Below are 25,715 nucleotides of genomic sequence, written 5' to 3' on the forward strand. Positions count from 1 at the left end.
GAGATGTGAAATGATTTACTCATAGTAATATTCATGGTCGTAGTTAATAGTATAACTAGGACCAGAATCTATGTCCAAAGATCACTGCTTCATTGACAAAAGATAAAAGGGTAGAGGAAAGGTGACAATGAGAAAATGAGAGAGGTGATTTTCAGTGAAAACAACTTATGTTTTATTTACAGCTGGTGTTACAAAACACAAAAACCTGTAGCCATCTCCCTCCCCCGTATTCATTTATAAAATGTCTCCCTCTATGCCAATGGAAGTCTTGCAGTTAGAAAGGAAAACATCATTTATCAGCCAGACTTGACATAGTGTAAATTGTTCTCTAAAGCTTCATCCTGAGCTCTGATATACCTTTACACTTAAAAGTACCAGGTCTCAAAATACAAAAACAAAAAACAAAAAAGGGGGCAGCTAGGTGGTGCAGTGGATAAAGCACTGGCCCTGGATTCAGGAGGACCTGAGTTCAAATCCGGCCTCAAATACTTGACACTTACTAGCTGTGTGGCCCTGGGCAAGTCACTTATTGCCCTGCAAAAAAGAAAAAAAAAAAGGTACCAGGTCTCTGCCCAAGTCATTTTTATTCATGTTTCCTATGAGAAAAGGTAATTCCCTACACAGAGAGGAGAGAAGGCTTCCATATCCCTAAAGTGGGGAACTTCATTGCCTCCTTCTCCTTCCTAGAAGGAAAGATCTTTGGGGAGTCACGGTCATACATGGAAGTAGGGTATTGTCATTCAGGGATTGGAGAAAATCACTCTGTGAGGGCTCCCCTTGATTCCCTCTCCCCAAATCTTGGAGAGTCTTTGTGTGGAGGGAAAAAGGGGAAGGGAAGCAGATACTGTAAGAGAAGAGGGTCATAGCTTAAGAGGTAGAAAGGACCTTAGAGGTCTGCATGCCCAACTCCTTCATTTTACAGATAAGGAAACAGACACAGAAGAGGTTACGTGACTTGCCCAGGGTCACATAGCTAGTAAATTTTGGAGGCAGGATTCAAATCCAGGTCTTCTTGATTCTGAGTCCAACTCTACCCACTACATTAAATAAAAGTATGGAAGGAGGGGAATATGTGGGACAGGGAGGAAGAAGAGAATTATTATGACTAAGTAATCAACATATTCCCACTCAGATACCTAGAAACTGGAAGTGTCTTGGCCTCTTCTTCCCACTTGCTGTCACCCTGGCAGGATGGGGTGCCCCAGAATATGCGGTCAATTGACCAGACCATAGGGGCAATTCTGAATATTGCTGCTTGGAAGCATGGGAAAAACTCTAGTAAGGCATCAAGGATTACATCTTTCTTTGAAAAACCTGTCAATGGATAATCACCAATTTGGTCTTTAAAAGGCAAAGAAAAGTGGGCTTTGGTTTTTTATTTTTCTGATTGTGGAGAGGAGGGGCAGAAATGAAAACTTGATGGGCCTTTCAATTTTTTGCTGCCTCCTCCCTCCTTTCCCCAAATCCATTTCTGCAAGAAAAGAGAAGCTTTGTTTATACCCAGTTTCTTCTTGTAACTGCTGTCCTTCTTTAGCACAGGCAATTTATTTTGGTCTCCCCTGTTTCTTCGCACTGCCTCCCAGTTGCTTTCGGGCGATTCCAGGATGCAAGGAGTTATGATGACTGATGCCACTATCTGCAGACCCTAGTTTGGGGGAAGAAGTTTTGTTCTTTCTCAAATTCTACCTCATTCTCTCTTCACAACTCTCTCTGAAATTGGTAGAATACCACAGCTGGATTTCCGAAATAATTCACTATCTGTACCAAGGGTGGGGTCTGGCACATAGTAAGATTTTATTAAATGCTTGTCAAATTGTGTGCTGGCTCCAGAGGCCCAAGATCGAACACTAAGGCAGTCAACAAGCCGTGCCCAGTAACAGTACTCAGATAAGCCAAACTCCCATCTCCAAACCCTGTTGTCTTTTCTTCTCTTACATTATATGCCAGAAAAAGTCATTATCCCTACAAACGCAAGGTGTTTCTTGCAGGAAAACCCTTTGTGGGATATGAAACATTTGAAAAGTCATCCACCCATTCCCCCACCCTTCTCCCATTGGACTAGACCAGCCTGAAACTATACTAGGAGAGAAAGAAGTGAAAAAGCACTGACCTCTGACCTCTCTGGGGAGGAGTGGCCCTCGATTCTGTCCTGGATTGCACTGCCAGATGGCACTGGGAAAAGTGAAGCTGATTTCAGGTACCTGCAGTGTGTTTTCATCTGAACATTAAAAAGTAAACATAAGAGATTTTTATTTTTTACATTTGGAAAATGAGTGAATATGGGAGATGGTATTCAAGAAAGGATAAATCAAAATCAAAGGATAAATCAAACCCTACTCCTCTTTTGTATCTTCCCTTTTATGCGGTTCTCTACTCATCTAAACCCTGTCCCAACCCCTGGGTCTTTATTTTTCTTTCTTCCCTTTTTAGTTTGTGTTTCTTTCTCTTAACCTCTCTCTTCTCACTTCCCCCCTTGGTGTTCTTTGAAACTTCCTTTTGTTTCCTTGAGAATATTTTTCCTATCTTACCCAGGGCCACTCACTGATCCCATTCCACTATGTCTCAGCTCAAGAACTCTGACCTGCTCTGTTTCCAACCTGAGCTAGTTCACCCCACGTTAGGCAGCCTAAGCAGCCCTCTGTACCTGGGGGTTTATCATACTGGTGCAGGACTAGGATCAGACACCTTTATCAGCTTTAGCCCTCTGTGGCTCAAGAAATTCACCAGTCTCAGCCTCCCTCAGCAGCAGGCATTGACCCAGCTTCCTGGCTTCCAATATCACATGATCTTAGATTTGGAGCTGGAAAGGACATTAGAGACCATTGAGTCCAGTCTCACTATTTAACGGATGAGAAAAACTGACACAGAGAGAGTAAGTGACTTGTCTAGGATCACACAGCTTATAAGATTTTGAGGCAGGATTTGAATCCAGATCTTTCCGACTCCAAGTCCAGTATTCTATCCACTACTCCAAGCTGCCTACTCCCAATATGAATTTCTCTTGCTTCGCTTCTCTTTCTTCTTTCACTCTTTTTTTTTTTTTTTTTTTTTTTGCAGGGCAATGGGGTTTAAGTGACTTGCCCAGGGTCACACAGCTAGTAAGTGTCTGAGTCTGGGTTTGAACTCAGGTCCTCCTGAATCCAATGCTAGTGCCTTATCCATTGTGCCACCTAGCTGCCCCCTCTTCTTTCACTCTTTTTTTTTTTTTTGCGGGGCAGTGGGGGTTAAGTGACTTGCCCAAGGTCACACAGCTAGTAAGTGTCAAGTGTCTGAGGCTGGATTTGAACTCAGGAACTCCTGAATCCAGGGCCGGTGCTTTATCCACTGCGCCACCTAGCCGCCCCCTTCTTTCACTCTTAATATTAAGTTGAAGAAATCTTAACATGTGTTATTCACATAAAATACTCATTGAATAAAGTTGAATTTTAAAATAAGGTAAGTTTAGGCTTTATGTGTTTTTTCTTACAGGAGAAAAAAGTAAATTAAGTGAAAGCAAATATGGTGTAGTGTTAATAATGGCTTGCACTCATATGGTGTTTTAGTTTTCAACACCTCTTATAACAACCTTGTGAGGTGGGTAGTGCAACTAATCCTATACATATTTTATAGATAAGGGATAGAACAGATTAAGTGATTTGCCCTGGATCCCACATCAGAGCAAGACTCAAACCTCAGAGTCCAGTACTGGGAATTATTTTCCATTCTGCTGCTAAATCCCTATGTCACCTTCTATAAGTTACATCACTTTTCTGTTCCCAGTTTTCTCAACTATAAAAGGATATCAGACTGGTTGGTCTCTGGGGTCCCTTCCTGCTCAAAAATCTTTTGATTCTAGGTTATTTTTTGCTTCTCCGTGACTCATATTAGGAAAAAGAGCTTCCTTCCCCTAGCCCCCACTCAGACTGAGAGGAAGTGTCTGTCACTTTTACAGAAGCCAATTAATTCAGCAGGAGAAGCTTTTCTCTAACAGCAGCTGGAGAGTTAGCACTGTGGAGAGCTGTCCCATAATTTAGCAAAGATGATGAAGAGAATAAAGGTGGTGGTAACTACGTCCCATTGTTGTCCTGGTTTCTGGAGTGGCCTTACTGTCTACATAAATGGGAGAGAATGGAGGGAGGTGTGGTAACCGATGACTCCCCAAAGTGATATACACAGGGGAACGAATTAAGAGCAATTCCGTGTGCTCAAGTTATGAAACGGCAATCACGTTGTTACTACAAGACTTTATAGCTAGTAATCCCAATGTGAAAGGTTTTAGGTCCCATGACCAACCCCCTCGAGGATGTCAATCCTCAAGAAACATCATTAGTTTGTGACACCATGGTTCCTAGGAAAGGGTTGTTTTCAGCATCAAGTGGTACAAATCTTGTTCTGAGAAAAGAGACGCCTATTACTCTCTTTCAGTCAGCATCTCTTATCTCATCCCTGCAAGAAAATGTAAACTTATTAAAGACAGAAGTATGCACCCTCAGGCTTGTTCTGAAAAAAAAGAGTTTGTGTGCTTTCTATTTTAGGTTAGTAATTCTCTCAGAGTCCAGCGACACCCAAAGTCCCAGTTAAAAGTATTCCATGAATAATAATAACCCTGCAGGAACCTTTATAATCCTTAAGTATTATGAAGAAGGCTTCAATTTGTAGCCAGTGTTCATCACAGAATTAAGAGCTACCTTTCTAATTTATACCTGTAAGGTGATTGGTGGGGAATTTGGTCTTGGCCACAGGAACTGCAGGGAACAGGGTCTTGGTGGTCTTAGAATGCTGCATCAGGTGAGTTTGGGGTGACTGATTTTCAGAAGAGTAGTCTATCATGGGAATTGGGAGCTTCTCAGTTCCCTAAATGAAAAGAAAGAAAGAAAATGCAATGAAGGATCTGAATAGCTCATGAAGATACAGCATAGTAGGGTAAGAAGAGAACCAGATCTGGAGTCATAAGAACTAGATTTAAGGCTCTTTGCCTTTTAAACTTTGGACAAATGATTCCCCTCTGCTGGTCTCAGCTTTCTCCTAAAAAAAGTTAATGGTGGGGGCAGCTAGGTGGCGCAGTGGATAGAGCACTGGACCTGGAGCCAGGAGGACCTGAGTTCAAATGCGACCTCAGACATTTAACACTTACTAGCAGCGTGACCCCAGGCAAGTCACTTAACCCCAATTGCCTCACCAAAAAAAAAGTTAATGGTGGGTGCTGGGAGGGGTTGACCTAAGTAATCTCTAAGGTCCCTTCCAGATCTGCTCTATAATCCTTTGGTGAAGTTCTTCAATAATTAAGTACTCCCAAACTCAAACCATATTGAAACACATTTTTCTACTTTCCAGAGGTTTCTGTCTCATTTATCCTTTTACTTAGTCCTCACAAAGGAAGAATTTTCAAGTGAATAAGTCATGCCAACAAGCAATTGTTAAGCACTTAGAAGCTATGTAGTGCAGTGGATAGAGCACTGGTCCTGAAGTTGGGAGGATCTGAGTTCAAATCTTACCTCAGACACTTACTAGCTGTATGACCCTGGGCAAGTCACTTAACCCCAATTGCCCTAAAACATCCAAGGGCATCTCCAGTCATCTCTCTCTCTCTCTCTCTCTCTCTCTCTCTCTCTCTCTCTCTCTCTCTCTATATATATATATATATATATATATATATATATATACACACACACACATACATACATACATATATATATATATAATTATCAGGATGGCAAGGTCCAGTGGCAAGATACACACACACACATATGTATGTATATATGTATGTATGTATGTATGTATGTATGTATGTATGTTGCCACTGGACCCAGATGGCTCTGGAGGAGAGTTGGTGACCTCGCACAGTCCTCCCTCACTTAAATCCATTTCACTGAAAATCATGATGTCACCTCTATGTCATGGTCCTCCTTTAGAACAGAGGACAAACAACAACAACATTTAAGCACCTACCATTTACCAGGCATTGTGCTAAGCTCAGGGGACACAAAGAAAGGCAAACACATGGCCTCCACCTTCAGGGAGCTCACAACTGAATGAGGGAGGCAATATGCAAAAAGGATGTGCAAACAAGATATATACAAGATAAATTAGAGATCACAGAGGGAAGGCATGAACATTAAGGGGTTTGGAAACGGCTTCTTAAAGAGGGTGAGATTCTAGCCAAGACTTGAAGAAAGCCAGGAAGAAGAGATGGGGAAGAAGAATATTCCAGGCATGTGATATAGGCAGTGAAAATGCCCAGAGTCAGGAGATGGAAGGTCTTGTTTGAGGAACAGCAAAGAGGCCAGTGTCACTAGATTTCAGAATATGTTAAGGGAGGTAAGATATAAGAAGACTGGAAAGGGTAAGAAGGGACCTGGTTGTGAAAGACTTTGAAAGCCAAACAGAGTATCTTATATTTGGTCCTCTAAGCTAACTATGGTCCCGATCTTTGGCATCAGTCCTACAAAATGACTCTTGAAATCTGGAAAACAACCAAGCCACTAATCAATTTGTACAGTGAGTATTTTTAAATCTGCTATTATTTATACTCAGCTGTCCACACTCAGCAATTTGGCTTAGTGATGGATAAGACTAGAAATGGAGCTTTCCAGAATGTGGGCCATCTGTTAATGCAACAAATATTTATTCAGCTCCTACATGTATAAGGCATTGTTGTTGTCCCTAAAAGAGATACCAAGATGAAGAAGACCTGGCTCATGATTTTGAGAGCCTTACAACCTAATAGGGAAAGAAGATAGGTAAACAAATCACCAAAAAAAATGATAAAGATACCATATGAGCTGTCCAAATAATAACTAAGTATTGTACGTCAAGGTAATAGTACCTACTATTCCTACTATGAGAATTCCTAAAAGGGACAGATCATTTCCAACTAAGGTGATTATGGGGCTTTACAAAGGAGGTAGTATTTCACAGGATCATTGAATTATAGATTTAGGGGGGCAGCTAGGTGGTACAGTGGATAAAACACTGGCCTTGGATTCAGGAGAACCTGAGTTCAAATCCAGCCTCAGACACTTGACACTTACTAGCTGTGTGACCCTGGGCAAGATTTAGATCTGGAAGTGATTTTCCTTATATACTGATCTGACCCTATCACTCCCCTATTCAACCAACTCTAGTGGCTCCCTATTGCCTCTAGGATATAAAACAAAGACAAAAACAAAAAACTTAAAAGCTCTTCTGTGGAGCTTTTAAAACCCCTCACAACCTGACCCCAATATATTTTTCCAGACTCAATGGTCATTACTCCTCTACCATGTTATGTGACCAAACTAGCCAAACTGGCCTTCTCCCTGTTCCTCAGAAAAGTCACATGTCCTATCTCTGTCTAAGTCTTTGCACTGGTCTATCACCCATGCCTAGAACACACTCTATCCTACCTCCACCTCATCGAACCTTCTTTTCCTTAAATATGCAGCTCAAGGACCAATTTTTATACAAAGTCTTTCCTGAGCCTCCTAAGTGCTATCATCCTCCTTCCCAAGCTATCAATATTTAATTACTGTGTATTTGTTTTCTTCATGTATACTTATGTGTCAAGGACTTTTTTATTTTGTTGGTGTAGGAACTCTCTCTACAAATGCAGATCACAGCCTTCCAACCTGCCAATAATTTTTGATCTTGAAGAATTGCCTTAGGTTCAAAGAGGCTAAGTAACTTACTCATGGATGAAAAACTAGTAAATGACAGAGGTGGGATTTGAGCCCAGGTCTCTCTGACTCAAGTCCAACACGATCCACCATATCAGACTACTTTTACTACTGGCCGAAAGGGTCAATGATACGGGACTCTCTCCTCATTGGTGGAGATCCGTGCCCAGTAGCTTCATGAGGAACAAAGGGCAGAATTAGCAAGACCAGGGAGAAAGGAGATCCTTTTAGTCTTTTGGTGATCTTATTTGGGTTCCTCTGGCTTCTGGCTTCCAGAGAGAAGATGGACAGTGACTACTTCCCTTTAGATCAACAAAGAGGAAGAAAATAGTCTGGGAAGAGGCCAACAAGTAGAACTTTGATCATGTTCCCATTCCCAGCTTGCTCACTAGAGACTGTGGGGAACTTCCTCTTGGGTGAGATTTAGGATTCTCTTTTTTTGTTCACTCACAATAGAAGAGCTTAGCCCTGCCCCCCCCCACTTAATAGTATTTTATTTTTTCCCCAATTACATGTAAAATGTTTCTAACATTCATTTTTATAAGATTTTGGATTCCAAATTTTTCTCTCTCCCTCCCTTCCCTCCCCGCTCCCCAAGAAAGCAAGCAATCTGATATGGGTTATACAATCATGTTAAACATATTTACACATCAGTCATGTTGCAAAAGAAAAATCAGAACAAAAGGGAAAACCACAAGAAAGAAAGAATAAAAAACAAAAAAAAAGTCAAAATAGTATGCCCCTATCTGTATTCAGCCGCCATAGTTCTTTCTCTGGATGTGGAGAGCATTTTCCATAATAAGTCTTTTGGAATTGTCTTGGATCATTGTATTGCTGAGAAGAGCTAAGCTATCACAGCTGATCATTGCACATTGTTGCTGTCACTGTGTATAATGTTCTTCTGGTTCTGCTCACTTCACTCAGCATCAGTTCATGTAAGTCTTTCCAGGTTTTTCTGAAATACACCTGCTCATCATTTGTTATAGCACAATAGTATTCCATTACATTCATTACCACAACGTATTTAGCCATTCTGTGGTTGATGTGCATCCCTTCAATTTCCAATTCTTTGCCTCCACAAAAAGAGCAGTTATAAATATTTTTGTACATGAGGGTCCTTTCCCCTTTTTTATGATCTCTTTGGGATACAGACCTAGTAGCAGTAATGCTGTCAGTGTAGTTGCACAGTTTTATAGCCTTTTGGGCATAGTTCCAAATTGTTCTTCAGAATGGTTGGATCAGTTCACAACTCCAACAACAATGCATTAGTCTTCCAATGTTCCCACATCTTCTCCAACATTTATCATTTTCTTTTTTGTCGTATTAGCCAATCTAATGGGTATGAGGTGGTGCCTCAGAGTTGCTTTAATTTGCATTTCTCTAATCAATAGTGATTGAGAATATTTTTTCATATGGCAATAGATAGCTTTGATTTCTTCATCTGAAAACTGCCTGTTCGCATCCTTTGATCATTTGTCAATTGGGGAGGCAGAGCTCTTTTACTATGTATTGTCTGTTTATGTTCTCCTATGTATGCTTTCTCTGATTTGTTGTGCTATTGACATGGATAAATGCTATGTGTGTTAATTGTGGAACTGGTATTTGATAAGAAGAGCATCAAGCCTTGAATATAAAGCTTGTGGTCTTCCTTTCTCCATTATAGAATAGCAATCAGTTTAACTTGAACCTAAAATATACTTCCCCTAGACTAACTATCTATCTATCTATACACACACACACACACACACACACACACACACACACATATATATATATATTTTAATAGTATTTTATTTTGGGCAGCTAGGTGGCTCAGTGGATAGAGCACCGGCCCTGGAGTCAGGAGTACCTGAGTTCAAATACGGCCTCAGACACTTAACACAAACTAGCTGTGTGACCCTGGGCAAGTCACTTAACCCCAATTGCCTTACTAAAAAAATAAAAATTTTAAAAAATAAAGTATTTTATTTTTTCTAATTACATATAAAGACAAATTTTAACATTTATTTTGGTTTTTTGGTTTTTTGTTTTAGGCAATGGGGGTTAAGTGACTTGCCCACGGTCACACAGCTAGTAAATGTCAAGTGTCTGAGGCCGGATTTGAACTCAGGTACTCCTGAATCCAGGGCCGGTGCTTTAACCACTGCGCCATCTAGCTGCCCCAACATTTATTTTTTTTAATTTTGATTGTCAAATTTTCTCCCTCTCTCCCTCACTTACCCCCTCCCTAATGGGGTAAGCAATTTCATATAGAATATATATGTACAATCATGTAAAACATATTTCCATATTTAGCCTAACAATATTTAAGAGAACAGATAGATAAAATTTTAGCCTGATAATCCTTCTCTCTGAGGAGAATTGAGTTGTTGACTTCTGGCACCCAACCTCCTACTTCCCTTCCTGGCAGGAATAAAAGTCTCCTTTGGAGAAGGGAAGGAGGAGGGGGCAGCTAGGTGGAACAGAGGATAAAGCATTGGCCCTGGGTTCAGAAGGACCTGAGTTCAAATCCGGCCTCAGACACTTAACACTTACTAGCTGTGTGACCCTGGGCAAGTCACTTAATCCTCATTGCCTGCAAAAGGAAAAAAAAAGAAAAAAGAAAAAAAAAGTTCTTCCCACCAAAAAAAAAAAAAAAAGATCCTGTTACTTAAAAACAACACCCAGCCAAAAAAAAAAAAAAAGATCCTATTAGAGAAGGGAAGGAGGAGGAGATGTATCTATTCTAGCCTCCCACTAACGCCTCTGGCCTCCCACACATGACATCCTCATGCTACATGTTGGGGGACAGACTTGTTACACATGAACTAATTAGGATAAGTGACTATGAAAATGGTTGGGAAAGGACAACCTACAGGACTTAGAGTAGAGAGAGAGTGAGATCTGAGTTGAAAATATTCAAGTCCTGACTGTTCTCAGCAATACAATGGTCTAAGATAGTTCCAATAGACTCATGATGGAAAATGCTCTCCAAATCCAGACAAAACGAACTATGGAATCTAGATACAGATTAAACCATACTATTTCCATTTTTTGTTTTTCTTTTTTGAGGTTTTTCCTTTTTGCTCTGATTCTTCTTTCACTGCATGACTAATGCAGAAATATGTTTAATGTGATTGTACATAAATCACCTATATTGGATTGCTTGCTGTCTTGGTGAGGGGGGAGGGATAGTAGGGAGGGAGAAAATTTTGAAACTAGAAATCTTATAAAAACAAATGTTGAAAACTATCTCTTTGTGCAACTGGAAAATAATAAAATACTTTTATGAAAAAAGGAAAAAAAAAAGAAAATATCCAAGTCTTTGTGTTTTGATGATTTGGGGGAACAAGAGCACCTCTGACAGAAATAGAGGAGTCCGGTTAAGGGGAGGAACATTGATGATGAGTTTGATTTAGGAAATGTTTATTTTAAGAAGGCAGAACCTCCATTCAAAGATAGCCAAAGTATAATTGAAAATAATTATTTGAAAACTGGATGAGAGATCGGTCCTGGAAGCATAGGTCTGGGAGTTACCCACATTGAAACATGGTTGAAACCATGGGAGTGGCAGACAAAAGAGAACAGAACCTTAGCAAAGGCCCATTTGGCGGGCCTGAAAGAATGAGAGGGCCAGCAAAGGAGACTTTGGATTCTGTCTACTGTATTAGGGGGAGAAGAATCTATCTTTTTCTATTTGGGGGCAGCTAGGTGATACAGTGGATCGAGCACTGGGCCTGGAGTCAGGAAGAACTGAGCTCATATTCTACCTCAGACACTAGCTGTGTGATCCTGGGCAAGTCACATAACCCAATTTGCCTCAGTTTCCTCATCTGTAAAATGAGCTGGAGAAGGAAATGGCAAACCATTCCAGTAGCTTTGCCAAGAAAACCCCAAATGTGGTTATAAAGAGTTAGACACAACTGAAACAACTGAACAAGTGGTTGTGAGTTAAATTTGGTAAAATAAAAAAGTGAAAATTAAAAAAAAAAAACACCACCTCAGGATACCAGTTAGGACAACTACAAAAATATTTTGTACCTTTCAGGTACAAAAATCACTAAGCTGCCCTGAAGATACCATGTCAATTTCTGCAATCTTATTAAATCATCTCTCTGGTCCATCTATTCAATTTCCTCAGCTTCTCTTCTCAGTTAATCTCTGGGCACCAACTTGTTTTTCGGGGGGGGGGAGGGTAAAAAAGAACTCTCACAATGTTCAGTTTTAAACTTCTATAATGCTATGTATTTCTGTTCTCTCCCTGGTTGGTCTGGTCTCCCTAGTCAATCAATAAAAATGCATTAAATTCTTACTATGTGCCCAATACTGGTCTGGGTGCTGGGGATACAAAAACAAAAATGAAATCATCCCTCCCTCAAAAGAGGTTACATTTTATTAGCATGGAAATGTTAGCATTTTGAAGTCTTTTTCTGACTCTTGCTGTTCAAATGAATTCCATTTAAGGAGTTTTCTGGAACGTCTAGAATTATTACAACATAACCAAGTTGATTATGATATACATGGTTAGGACTTGCTTCTTTCCTTAATTCAAGTTTTCTAACACAGTTTTCCCCCATGGTTCTTCCAATGGGGTTAAAACTGTTGCACGAGAGCTAGAACACAGGTCCTGAAGTGGGCAAGAACTGAGTTCAAATCCAGACTCAGACACTTACAAGCTGTGACAATGGGCAAGTCATGTCATCTCTGTCAGCCTCAGTTTTCTTAACTGTAAAATGGGGATAATGATAGAACCTACCTCCCAGGGTTGTTATGAGGATTAAATGAGTTAATATTTGTAAAGTGCTTGGCAAATGGTAGGCATTTAATAAATATTTTTTTTCTTTCTTCCTTCAATAACAATGGATGTCAACCACTGCAATTCATAAAAGAATGTCTTGTTTGTCTTTTTAACTTAAAGTAAACATTTGGTAAAATTGAAGTTGGAGGGTGCTATTTTACAAAAGTAGATGTTTTGCCGATGAGGCACCTGCCTAGATAAATACTGTCATTAAGTGAATTTATCCCTTTTGTTGTAATTATATTCAAATGTGATATGATATATTCTTAATTATACTTAACATTTTTTAAATGCATTGGTTATTCCATAGTTTTTCTTTTCTTTTCTTTTCTTTTTTCTTTTCTTTTCTTTCTTTCTTTTTGTTTGCAGGACAATCAGGGTTAAGTGACTTGCCCAGGGTCACACAGCTAGTAAGTGTCAAGTGTCTGAGGTCACATTTGAACTCAGGTCCTCCTGAATCCAGGGCTGGTGCTTTATCCACTGCACCACCTAGCTGCCCCTATTCCATAGTTTTTCCAAAAAAAAAAAAAAAGTAAGTGTGAAATGGAAAATCCTGGTTTCATATTAAATCCTCTTTTTATGTTGTGCTATGCACATGGAAATGTTCTCTTTTTTGGTCTTTTTGTATTTAAGTTCAAAATGGAAAAAAAATTAAATTTTAAAAAGGCAATGGCTCAGCGTCCCTATCTGTAAAGTGAAGGAGTCAAACGAGGCCCTTTGTAAGATCCTTACCAGCTCCAACAGCCTATATGTCTAATAGTCTATGATTTTTTTTTGACATTTTATATTTTGGGATAAAGAGACCTTCCTGTCTAGTATCCAAGCTGCAGATCAGTGACAGATCTCTGGGCAGCTTGGTATAGTGTAAAAATGCTGGCCTTAGAGTCTGGAAACCCGTGTTCAGTTCTCATTTTTAATACTTCACTGAGGTGTGGCCATAGGCAAGTCAGTTCTCTTATCTCTAACTAGGGATGAGAATGCTGGCACAAGGTTTATAGATTTAAAGCTGAAAGGAACTTTAGAGATCATGTATTCCAACCCCCTTATTTTACATGTAATATCCTCTTGGAGATTCAGAGAATCAGACTGAACCACAGATCCTATCTACCCATGCCAACCGCAAGCCGTGTCTCTATATTCACACAAGCCCACACAAAAATCCTATCTACCTACAGATGAGAAAATGGACACTTAGATTAAGAGGTTATTCCATGCATTTACACAGCTACTCAGCAGCAGATCCAGATTTGAATCAAGGTTACTGGCTCCAAAACCCTGTGTTCTTTAAGAAAATAAAATGATTTCAAATCATCTCATACCAAGTTTCACTAAATTTTAGTCAGCATGAATCAGTTCTATCTTTTTAATGAAGAGGATCAAATGAAAACACTTAGGGAGATTGTGATATCAATAATTTTTCTTTTTTTAAAATTTAATATTTTTCCCAGTTGCATGTAAAAACAATTTTAAGTGCTTAACTTTTTATTCCAAATAATAAGTCCATGTTCAGTAATTTTTCAGTCATGTCTGACTCTCCATGACCCCATCTGGGATTTTCTTGGCAAAGCTACTGGAGTAGTTTGCCATTTCCTACTCCAGCTCATTTTACAGATGAGGAAATTGAGGCAAACAGGGTTAAGTGACTTGCTCGGGGTCACACAGCTAGGAAGTGTTTGAGGTCAGATTTGAACTCTGGAAGCTGAGTCTTCCTGACTCCAGGCCTGGTGCTCTAACCACTGTACCACACAGCTACCCCAGTCGATGGTATTATTTCCCAAAAAACATTTTGAAGGACTGCTTTGTGCCTCATTAGTACTATAATTTTGGCAGTTCAAGGAATGTAAAATTGAGATGCATAGGGTTAAAAGTTAGTGATGAGGGGGCAGCTAGGTGGCACAGTGGATAGAGCACTGGCCCTGGATTCAGGAGGACCTGAGTTCAAATCCAGCCTCAGACACTTGACACTTAACTAGCTGTGTGACTCTGGGCAAGTCACTTAACCCCAATTGCCTCACCAAAAAAAAAAAAAATTAGTTAGTGATGAGTAATGATTACATTGCTTTGGAAATGTCCCTTTAAACAGAAACATTCAAATTTCAAAGAGATGTACTAAGTACCACCCCTCTTTTCAGCCTTCCTGCTCCCAAGTCATGAGTTTACAACAGGATACATACAATTGGATCATGTCCTGTTTATAAAACCTGCATTAATAGGAAATCCTTTCATTACAAAGGTTTGCTTTTTGTAAAATAAAAAAAAAATGTGAAGCTTGAAAAACAAGCAACAGGTGAATGTTCAGTATAAAACTGACATCATAAATCACGGATCCATGGTCAACCTAGGTGGCACACTGGATAGAACACTGCACCTAGAGTCGGGAAGACTCCTCTTCCTGAGTTCAAATCTAGCCTCAGATACTTACTGGATGTGTGACCCAGGGCAAGTCTCTTAACCCTGTTTGCCTCAGTTTCCTCATCTGTAAAATAAACTGGAGAGGGATATGGCAAACCATTCTAGTATCTTTGCCAAGAAAACCCCAAATGGGGTGACGAAGGGTCAGACAGAACTGAAACAACAACTATGCAGCTGTTAAAGGCAGCTAGATGGCTCAGTGGATAGAGCGCTGGGCCTGGCATCTAGAAGACCTGAGTTCAAATTCAGCCTCAGACACTCACTAGCTGTTTAACCCTGGGCAAATCACTTAGCCACTGTTTGCTTTAATCCACTGGAGAGGGAAATGGCAAACCACTCCAGTATCTTTGCCAGTAAAACTCCATCTGGAGTCAACATGACTGAACAACTGAACAACATACAGCTATTAAGTACAGAATGTCCCAAAAGTCTTAGTGCAATTTGGCAATTTTGTTGTTGTTTATCCTTCATAGATGTGGAAACTGAGGCCCAGAGAGGTTAAGTGACTAGGCCACACTAATGCGTAGTAAATAAAGAGGCAGAGTTTGAACTCAGGTCCTTGGATCCCAAGGTCTATACTCTTTTCACTGTTCCTATGGCTACCTCTAGCTTTATGGTGAGGAAGGTACTTTTTTTTTTTTTTGCGGGGCAGTGGGGGTTAAGTGACTTGCCCAGGGTCACACAGCTAGTAAGTGTCAAGTGTCCGAGGCCAGATTTGAACTCAGGTACTCCTGAATCCAGGGCCGGTGCTTTATCCACTGTGCTACCTAGCTGCCCCCAGGAAGGTACTTTATAAACCTTAAAGTGCTGTAGGAATGGGAATCTGTAGGGTGAGCCCAGAAAGATCACTGGCTTGATAATTAAAGAGCCTAGGCTCTCCTCACTCTCCAGACCTCAGTTTCCTCCTCTGTCAAATAAGGACCCATAACTAAGGTTGGCTCAGGTACTAAAAATCCAGCCATTCAATGCCTACTTACCATTTGAGCATTCCGAATACAGGAGGGGGATCTTTTCTTCCTGGTTCTCCGCTCCAACGAGCTGTTTCTCTGTCTTCCCCTCCTAGGACTAGCCTGTAATTGCTTCCTGTCAGCCTGGGCTTTCCTCTGAGACTCTGTCAGGTCAGGAGTAAGGTTGGGCTTCCAGTATTTTGGTTCTGATGCTCCCTCATCGAGGGAGTGCATCGTGGAGAGGCTGCTTCCGCCTTCCTGGTCGTGGGTCTTGGAGCGCCTGCTGGCTGCGATGAGAGAGATGCTCTTTGTACTCACTGCTATCTCTTTCAAGGCCTGCGCACTCAGTGAGGTAGCAGGTCCATCCTCACCCAGTTTTTTCATGTTTAAATCCAGACTCGTGGGAGAACACAACTTGGAGACCATCTTTTTCATGCTGAGAGAATTGGGTTTCTGGGGGGGAAATAGACAGAATTACCAAACAGCCTTGCATTGCTTTGATTAATAAGTAACTTTGGACAAGTCATGTCCCACCTCTGGTCAGGCCCCACTTTCCTCACTGTAAAATAATGGAGTTGGATTAAATGATCTCTAAGGTTCTTCCTAGCTCTTACCTGTTACAAGTCTGTAATTCTGAAACAGGGATTCTTAACCTTTTCTGTCATGGACCCCATGGGCAGTCTGGTGGAAACTATAGACCCCTTCTCAGAAGAATGTTTTTAAATGCATAAAATAAAATAAATAGGATTACAAAGAAAACCAAAAGTTAATGAAAATAGCCATGTATTTTTTCCAAACATAAGTTCATGGACCCTCTGAAAACTATCCATATATCTCTTAAGGTTTCTGAACCCAGTTAAGAATGCCTGTTGTAAAAGTAGCTATATAGGGATAAGGACTAGAATACTAGATTTCATCGGTACCAAAATAAAACAGAAGAGGAAATTTCTCCTACCATTGTAGGTTGGTATCTTTTCTATTAGTCTTAGAAAACTGCCTAGAACACTGAGGTTAAGTGACTTAACCAAAGTCACATAGCCAATATATGTCAGTGGTGGAACTTGAACCTAGTTCCATCTTGCTTAAATGCTAGCTCTCTATTCACTAAGCTTATCTAAGTAACATTTTTGTTGTTGTTGAGTCGTGTCCAACTCTTCATGACCTTATTTGGGGTTTTCTTGATAAAGAAACTGGAATAGTTTTCCATTTCCTTTAGCTCATTTTACAGATGAGGAAGCTGAGGCCAACAGGGTTAAGTGACTTGTCCAGGGTATGTGTCTGAGGCCAGATTTGAACTCAGGTCCTCCTGATTCCAGGGCCAGGGCTTTATCTAGTGCACCGCCTTAGTAATTGAATAAGAGTCACAGCATCCCTTCACCCAAATTAAATTTAAGTTCCCAAGGGAAAGGGAAAAAGGAAATAATCATTTGTTAAGTGACACTATTTGCCAGGTACTATGCCAAGCACTTTAAAAATATTATCTCAGGGGCGGCTAGGTGGTGCAGTGGATAGAGCACTGGCCCTGGAGTCAGGAGTACCTGAGTTCAAATCTGGCCTTAGACACTTAACACTTACTAGCTGTGTGACCCTGGGCAAGTCACTTAACCCCAATTGCCTCACTAAAAAAATTAAATAAATAAATAAATTATATATAAAATCTCATTTGATCCTTACAAGAGCACTAGAAGATAGGTGCTTTTATGATCCCCATTCTACAGTTGAGGAAACAGAGACAGACAAAGGCTAAGTGACCTGAGTGCGGTCACATAGAGCTAGTAAGTGAGGTAATATTTGAACTCAGGTTTTTGTGACTCTAGGCCCAGAGCTCTATCCACTGTACAACCCAGATGCCTCAAGGAATTGTAGGAACATGCATTGATTTTTTTTCACAGCCTAGCCACCATGATAACTGTAAGATCTACTACCCATTTTAGATAATGCTGACTCTTTTACACACAAATAGTTGCTCCTCTCCCTCCAAACCAATACTTTACCTGGTCCTCGGTCTACCCTGTGACTCCAATGTTTACTAAAATGTAAAAATTACTAGACTGTAAAAATCACATGGACTCTTGGCTGGCTTTCAAGTTCTATCACTATCAGCAAATGTGAAGTTGGTCATTTGCCTTCAGTTTTGTTAGCCTGTCAGTCAATAAATAAACATGAATTTATTACATACTGCTATGTGCCAGCCAATATGACAGGCACTCGGTATGCAAGACAAAAGCCAAACTATCCAAGCCCTCAAAGACATTACCTTCTATTGGGGCAGATAATTCATATCCCCTTCTCATGATCCTAACTCCTATTAAGGCTCATCCCTCTAAGAAAGAGCTAGTATTGGGGGCAGCTAGGTGGTGTGGTGGATAGAGCACTGGCCCTGGATTCAGGAGGACCTGAGTTCAAATCTGGCCTCAGACACTTGATACTTACTAGCTGTGTGACCTTGGGCAAGCTTTGTGACCCCCATCAAAAAAAAAAAAAAGAGCTAGTATCAGTCATTTGCCCTTCACTGTGAATTTAAATCATATATCTTCTCCCAGAGATTTCCCCAGCTCCTAGCAGTATGGTATAGTGGAGAAAATGGTAGATTTAGAGTCAAAGGACCTGAGTTTGAATCCTGCCTCTACACTTAACTAATTTTTTTAACCTTGGTCAAGTCACCTCCCTCTCTAGATATCAACTAAAGTACCTGAATACAAATTCCATTTGTACAATCCCAGCTCTGCCATTTACTACCTGATCATTGATCATTTCTGTTGTTCAATTGTATCTGATTCTATATGACCTGATAGACTTTTGTCTATGGGGTTTTCTTGGCAAAGATATTGGAATGGTTTGCCATTTCCTTCTCCAGTCCCCATTTTACAGATAAAGAACTGAATCAAATAATGGTTAAGTGACTTGCCCAGGGTCACACACTCAGTAAGAGTCTGAGGCTAGGTTTGAACTCATATCTTCCAGACTTTAAGCCTGGTGCTCTATCTACTGCCCCTCCATGATCATTAGCAAGTCAATTAACCTCTCTTGGATTCAGTTTCTTCACCTGTAAAATGAAAGTGTTGGGCCAACTTTCAAAGTCCTTCCCAATTTTGAATCTATGATCTTATTTTTTTAAAAAAGCCTTTGTTCTTGGAAAAAATAATTTGAAAGATCAGCATCCTCCTAGAGCCACTGAAGTCATAACAGCTCTCAACCCTGTCTTTGTCTATGTACTATTCTACTTGGCCAGAATACTCTGGTGGTTTGATGCTATTTTATTTCATGGGAAAATATTACTTCATGATTAAGTGAATTATTAAATATTAAAATATTACTTCATCTTTCCCTGGGAGTAGAATAGCACCAGTCTACCCCATCCATGCATTTCTGGTGGCTATTTATCAAAAGGGCTAGTGAGAGTCTCCTTTCAAAGAACCACTTCCTTACTCTTTATTCCACTGGTTCTAAATGTGACCCTGCCTATACTTCCAAGAGCAGAGTGTGACCTGTGCAAAGGCTCATGAAGAGGCTGTGAGGGGTATACCAACCTCATGAACTGGAGGAGTTATCAGAAGGCGGAAGGAAGTGGGAGTGAGAAGAGAATCTCTTTTTCCTGGTTTTTTAGATGGAGTGACTTTTGATGACTTGTAACCTTCACTGGAAACACAAAAACATGATTAAGCAGAAGTCAAACTACACGCGCTATAAAAGGAAAAGGGAAGGGAGAAATAGATATCAATCAACAAGCAATTATTAAGCACTTACACTGTACTAGGCACTATGGTAGGCCCAGGATATACAAAGATAGAAAGGAAATAGTCCCTGTCTTCACAGAACTTACATTCTATCAAGGGAGACAACATGTGCATATTTTTATATGTAAGGGGGCAGCTGGTGGAGCAGTGGATAAAGCACCGGCCCTGTATTCAGGAGGACCTGAGTTCAAATCCGGCCTCAGACACTTGACACTTACTAGCTGTGTGACCTTGGACAAATCACTTAACCCCCATTGCCCCACCAAAAAAAGAAAAAGTATATGTAACATATACACAAAATATAAACAAAGTAATGGGGAAAGAAATTATCAAGTGACAGAGATTGGATCTGGAAAGGCTTTGTGTAAAAAGCTTAGCTTGAGCTAAGTTTTGAAGAAAAGTAGGCATTCTAAGAGATAAAGGTGAAGGAGAAGTGCATTCCTAGAAGGTGGGATAGGGGATGGGGTGGGGAGACAGTCAGTACAAAGTAATGGAGATAAGCAATAGAGAGTCATCTATGAGAATGGGTATCCAAAAGGGCAGTTTGGCTGAAATGTAGAATGGGGTGGGGCAGCTAGGTGGCGCAGTGGATAGAGCACTGGCCCTGGAGTCAGGAGAATCTGAGTTCAAATCCGGCCTCAGACACTTGACACTTACTAGCTGTGTGACCCTGGGCAAGTCACTTGACCCCAATTGCCTCACCAAAAAAAAAAAAAAAAAAGGAAAGAAAGAAAGAAATGTAGAATTGGGGAAGGGAACATTGTAAAACAAGAGTAAAAAGAAGGTTGAAGCCAGGCTGTAAAGGGCTTTAAATGTGAAACAGAGGACTATGTATTTGATCTTAAAGGTAACAGGGAGTTTATTGGGAAAGGGGATTGACTTGTCCAGACTTGTGTTTTAGGAAAATCACTTAGCATCAGTGTAAAGGATGGACTGGAAAGGAGAGAGATGTAGAACAGTGGAATCAGTTAGGAAACTTACAATAGTCTAGGCAGACCCATCCATCTGGGATTACCAACATGGACTATAGAAAGAGTTTCAAGATAATAACTGAAGACCACACCTGACAGTCAACAATAAAATTGTTCACATTAGTCTTATAGCACCAACTCATGAGTAGTATGCAATGAGATAATGCATACCAAAAAAGCACTTTGAAAACTGTGAAAAAGCTATCCATAAATACAATGGGTCATTATTCTTGTTTCTGCTGTGGTCTTGTGCCAACATTTTCCTCTACATCATCTGTTCCCACTCTTGTTATTGTTGTTCAGTCACGTCCAACTCTTCATAACCCCGTTCGGGGTTTTCTTAGAAAAGATATTGGAGTGCTTTGCTATTTCCTCCTCCAGCTCATTTTACAAATGAGAAAACCCAAGAAAACAGGGTTAAGTGACTTGTCCTGTGTGACCCTGGGCAAGTCACTTAACCCTCATTGCCCCACCAAAAAAGAAAAAGAATGTTAGTGGTTGAAAAGAGAAATGCAAATTAAAACTACTCTGAAGTAACACTTCACATCTATCAGAGTGGCTAATATGACCAAAAAAATGGAAAATGATAAAAATTGGAAGGGATATGAGGAAACTGGGACATTAATACACTGTTGGTAGAGTTGTGAACTGATCCAACCTTTCTGGAGAGCAATTTGGAACTATGCCCAAAGGGCTATAAAACTGTGCATACCCTTTGATCTAGCAATAACACTACTAGGTCTATATCCCAAAGACACCGAAAAAAAGGGAAAAGCACCCATTTGTACAAAAATATTTATAGCAGGGGGCAACTAGGTGGCACAGTGGATAAAGCACCACCCCTGGATTCAGGAGGACCTGAGTTCAAATATGACCTCAGACACTTGACACTTACTAGCTGTGTGACCCTGGGCAAATCATTTAACCCTCATTGCCTCACCCCCCCCAAAAAAATTATAGCAGCTCTTTTTGAAGTGGCTAAGAATTGGAAATCAAAGAAATGACCATCAATTGGGGAATGGCTAAACAAGCTGTGGTATATGATTGTAATGGAATATTACTGTGCTATAAGAAATGACAAGCAGAATGATTTCAGAAAAAACCTGGACTTGCGTGAACTGATATATAGTGAAGTGAACAGAACCAGGAGAAAGTTGTATACAGTAAAAACAATATTGTTTGATGAAGAAATGTGAATGACTTAGCTATCTGCCTCCAGAGAAAGAACTGCTATTGATTGAATGAAGACTGGAACATGTTATTTTTTGCTTTCTTTCATTTTTTTCTTTTATTCAAGTCTTCTTATAAAAAATCACATTTATGGAAATGTTTTACATAATTGGATATGCATAACCTATATCTGATTGCTTACAGCTTCAAGGAGCAGGGAAGTGAAGGAAGGAGGGATAGAATTTAGAACTCAGAACTTTAAATAAAAATGTTTTTAAAAATTTAAGCACATAAAACAAAGAATGTTAATGGGATCTATCCAGAAAGACTTAGATCTAGCCAGGTCATGGACTGCTTTTGCTCTGCCTAGCCTGTGAACCAACACCATAAAGTATTTCCAGAATCAGCAACAAAATAGTGCTCACTGGCCTCAATTTGTCTCAGAAGTTCTGCTTCCTGCTCCTAACCCTTTCCAGGGTTTGCCCAGGCTGTCATAATTCCCAGTTATGGTTCGAGCTATAACTGGGAGTCACATCTCTTACTACTTTAAACAAGATAATCAGTGTTTTGGCTATTAGTTTACTGACAGTCTAGTCTACTGGTGAGCCTACGATTCAGCCACTGGTCAAGATACTTTGCAGCTACCCAATGAAAAAGGTGAAACTAAACTAGGTGCTTTGTTGACCCTCTAACCCAGTAATTCTTAATCTTTTTTATGTCATTCACTCTTTTGTCAGTCTACTGAAGCCTATGGATCCTTTCTCAGAATAATATTTTTAAAAGCATAAAATACATAGAATTAAAAAGGAAGCCAATTATATTTTTTAATTATCAAAAAAATTTTAAAGCAAATTCATAGATTCCAGTTTAAGAATTCCTGCTCTACAATACTGCTGCTAGGTTTATATCCCAAAGACATCCCAAAAAAGAGAAAAAGACATATTTGTACAAAAATATTTATAGCAGCTCTTTTTGTGGTGGCTAAGAATTAGAAATCAAAAGGATGCCCATCAACTAAGGAATGTCTAAACAAGCTGTGGTATATGATGGTGATGGAATATTATTGTGTTATAAGAAATGACAACAGGATGATTTCAGAAAGGCCTGGAAAGACTTATATGAAATGATGTATAGTGAAGTGAGCAGAATCAGAAGAACATTGTACACAGTGACAGCGATGTTGTTCAATGAAGAACTGTGAATGACCTGACTATTCTCAGCAATGATCCAAAACAATCCCAAAGGACTAATGATGAAGCATACAATTCACCTCCAAAGAAAGAACTGAACGCAGACTGAAGCATGCTTTTTTTCACTTTCTTTCATTTTTTTTCTTTTATTCAAGTCTTCTTGTACAAAAGGACCAATATGGTAATGTTTTACATAATTGCACATGTATTACCTATATCTGATTGCTTACCACCTCAGGGAAAGGGAAGGGGAGGGAGGGAAAGAGGGATAGAATTTGGAACTCAAAACTTTAAATAAAAATGTTTATTATTGGGGCAGCTAGGTGGCGCAGTAGATAGAGCACCAGCCCTGGATTCAGGAGGACCTGAGTTCAAATCCAGCCTCAGACACTTAACACTTACTAGCTGTGTGACCCTGGGCAAGTCATTTAACCCCAATTGCCTCACAAAAACAAAACAAAACAACAACAACAACAAAAGAAAAAGTTTATTATTAAAAAAAAAAAAGAACCACTGCTCTAGACAAAGGATCCAGAAATAACTTAAAATTGGCATCTGTGAGCACAATTAACATTTAAAGGAAAAATATTCTGGGTTTAAGAGAAATCCCTTAATATTAAAAGTATAACCCAAGAAAGGAATTACTCTTGGACTCTCCTCCTGGGCTATAATCCTAGAAAAAGGAAATGATGGAAATCTCTCCATTTACCTGTCTGGCTCTATGACGATAGGTGGAAGTTCAAATTTTGCTCCCCAAGGAAGGTCTTTCCTATTGTCAAGCTGGTCTCTGCTGGTATCCTCCTTATGTAGTTCCATCTGTTGAGCTATATTCAGAACAGAACCATCCTGGGACCACAAAGAAAGAGAGCTGGGTAAGATCAGGTGCGGACACAGCATGGACTATTTAGTTCAAATAACTCCCTGGGGACCTTTTGAGGAAGTCCTACTATCCTAATGAAGCACCTTTGGAAATCAAGCCACTGAACAACTCCCTCATTAAGGTTTACAACTTGTTTTCAGCTGAGCTTTGTGTAGCCACTGAGGGAAAGAAGAGAGGCTCAGCAGAAGGGGTTAAATCAGCAGGGACTTACACAGATTCTCCATTTCCCCAGCTTCTCCATTCTGCCTGTCACCTAAGAAGGAGCTTGTTTATGAAATGCCCTTTGTTGAAGGAGGCTTTCTGAGCCTTGTCCAGGTGTGGAGCTTCTCCTAAAGCATGTCCTTAGCATCAGCAGCCTTTTCAGTACACAACCCTATAGTAACCCAAATAGCCTTCCTGACTCACTAAATTTAAATCTCTGAGAAAGCTTGAAACCCTTGAGTCATTCTGTAAGAGTAAGTCCAGCAGTAATGGCCCAAAAGACACAAATGAGGAATTTGAATATCAACTAGCTGACAATTCCCCAAAAGCCTTTCCTCCTCCCACAATGCCCTAGTCAAGACTCCTTGCTCCCGTCTCAAAATGCCTGGTCCTGCTTGACTCAGATAAGAACCCTATAAAAACCCACCACACTTTACTGGTTTGGATGACCCATTTATTCCCTTTAGAAACCCAGCAGGGTATACAATTCCACCTGAAATTAGCCTGTTTCCATCTTCCTCCCTGACTGCTATTCATATTGTAAGCATATGCCCTCAATAAAGCTAACTTGCTTCACTGTCTCGTTGTGTGACCTTGTTGATTTGTTATATTCTGAATTTCCTGGTAGTTAGTCTTGTGATGCTGAACCTTCCCGTTGTTGTTTAGTCATTTTTCAGTTCTGTCAGAGTCTTTTTGACCCCGTGTGGGGTTTCCTTGGCAAAGTTACTGAAGTGTTTTGCCATTTCTTTCTCCAGCTTATTTTACAGATGAGGAAACTGAGGCAAACAGGGTGAAATGACTTGTCCAGGGTCACACAGCTAGTATGTGTCTGAGTCCAGATTTGAACTCAGGAAAAGGAGTCTTCCTGACTCCATGTCCATCACTCTGTCCACTGCACCACCTAGCTGAACCTTAAGTCTTCATTAAGACAAACTCATCACTTAGGAGCAGTCACTATCCATCAAAGTGATTGATGTGCTTTTAATTGAGATAGAAATTTTCAACTTGCCTCTAACAGCATTACAGGATTATAAGATTAAGATATGGAAAGAGCATCAAATGTCATTTAATATCATGGAAATCTCATAGTGCAACAGATTTTTGAGCTGGAAGGGCCCTGAGAGGGAAACTGGTTCAATCCCCTCATTTTCCAGATGAAGAAAATAAGACCATGTGAGCAGAAGTGAATTTGCTCTGGTTACGCAGGTAGAAATGGGTTCAGACCCAGTTAGAAGGGTGGATGATAGGAAAGAACAGAAGGTCTTTCTTAGGAAAATAAATTAAGTGTGGAAATAATAAAGAATGCCTCCAATCTGGTTAAGATCACTGCCTACCCTACTTCCTGAAGTGATTGCGCTAAGGTGCAGTGGATAGGGTGCTGGACACGGAGTCAGGAAGTCCTAAATTCAAATTTTGCCTCAGACACTTACTAGCTATGTGGCCCTGGGCAAGTCACTTAACTGCCATTTGCCTCAGTTTCCTAAACTGTAAAATGAGAATAATAACAGCACCTACCTCCCCTGGTTTTTGTGAGGATCAAATGAGATAATATTTGTAAAGTGCTTAGCATGGTGCCTAGCACATAGTAGGTACTATATAAATGCTCATTCCCTTCATTCCCCTTCCCCCTTCTCTAACTCCAAATTCAGGGATCTCTCCACTATACTACGAGTTAAAAAAACAGAATGAGTGATTATAATAAATCTAGGCTCCATTTGTGCTAAGAGTGATCCCAAAAAAGTATAATATTCAACTTAAAATCTATCTGGTTTCGGGGCAGCTAGGTGGTGCAGTGG

At 40.1% G+C, this 25,715-nt stretch overlaps 1 protein-coding gene across 1 annotated transcript in view; it reads right to left on the minus strand.

The window, feature by feature from the left end:
* Positions 1 to 566: 566 nt before the first annotated feature.
* Positions 567 to 25,715, minus strand: part of LOC122735029 (kinesin-like protein KIF19) — a 109,150-nt gene continuing 84,001 nt past the window's right edge. Inside the window, exons 15-20 of the mRNA XM_043976278.1 lie at positions 23,548 to 23,684; positions 19,301 to 19,409; positions 15,801 to 16,223; positions 4,683 to 4,833; positions 2,111 to 2,218; positions 567 to 1,645 (exon numbers count right to left, since the gene is read on the minus strand). Coding sequence (XP_043832213.1) covers positions 1,545 to 1,645; positions 2,111 to 2,218; positions 4,683 to 4,833; positions 15,801 to 16,223; positions 19,301 to 19,409; positions 23,548 to 23,684 — 1,029 coding nt within the window. The 3' untranslated portion in view covers positions 567 to 1,544. The remainder of the gene's footprint in view (positions 1,646 to 2,110; positions 2,219 to 4,682; positions 4,834 to 15,800; positions 16,224 to 19,300; positions 19,410 to 23,547; positions 23,685 to 25,715) is intronic.

This window comes from Dromiciops gliroides, chromosome 1, assembly GCF_019393635.1.
Source record: "Dromiciops gliroides isolate mDroGli1 chromosome 1, mDroGli1.pri, whole genome shotgun sequence".
Taxonomy (NCBI): Eukaryota; Metazoa; Chordata; class Mammalia; order Microbiotheria; family Microbiotheriidae; genus Dromiciops; species Dromiciops gliroides.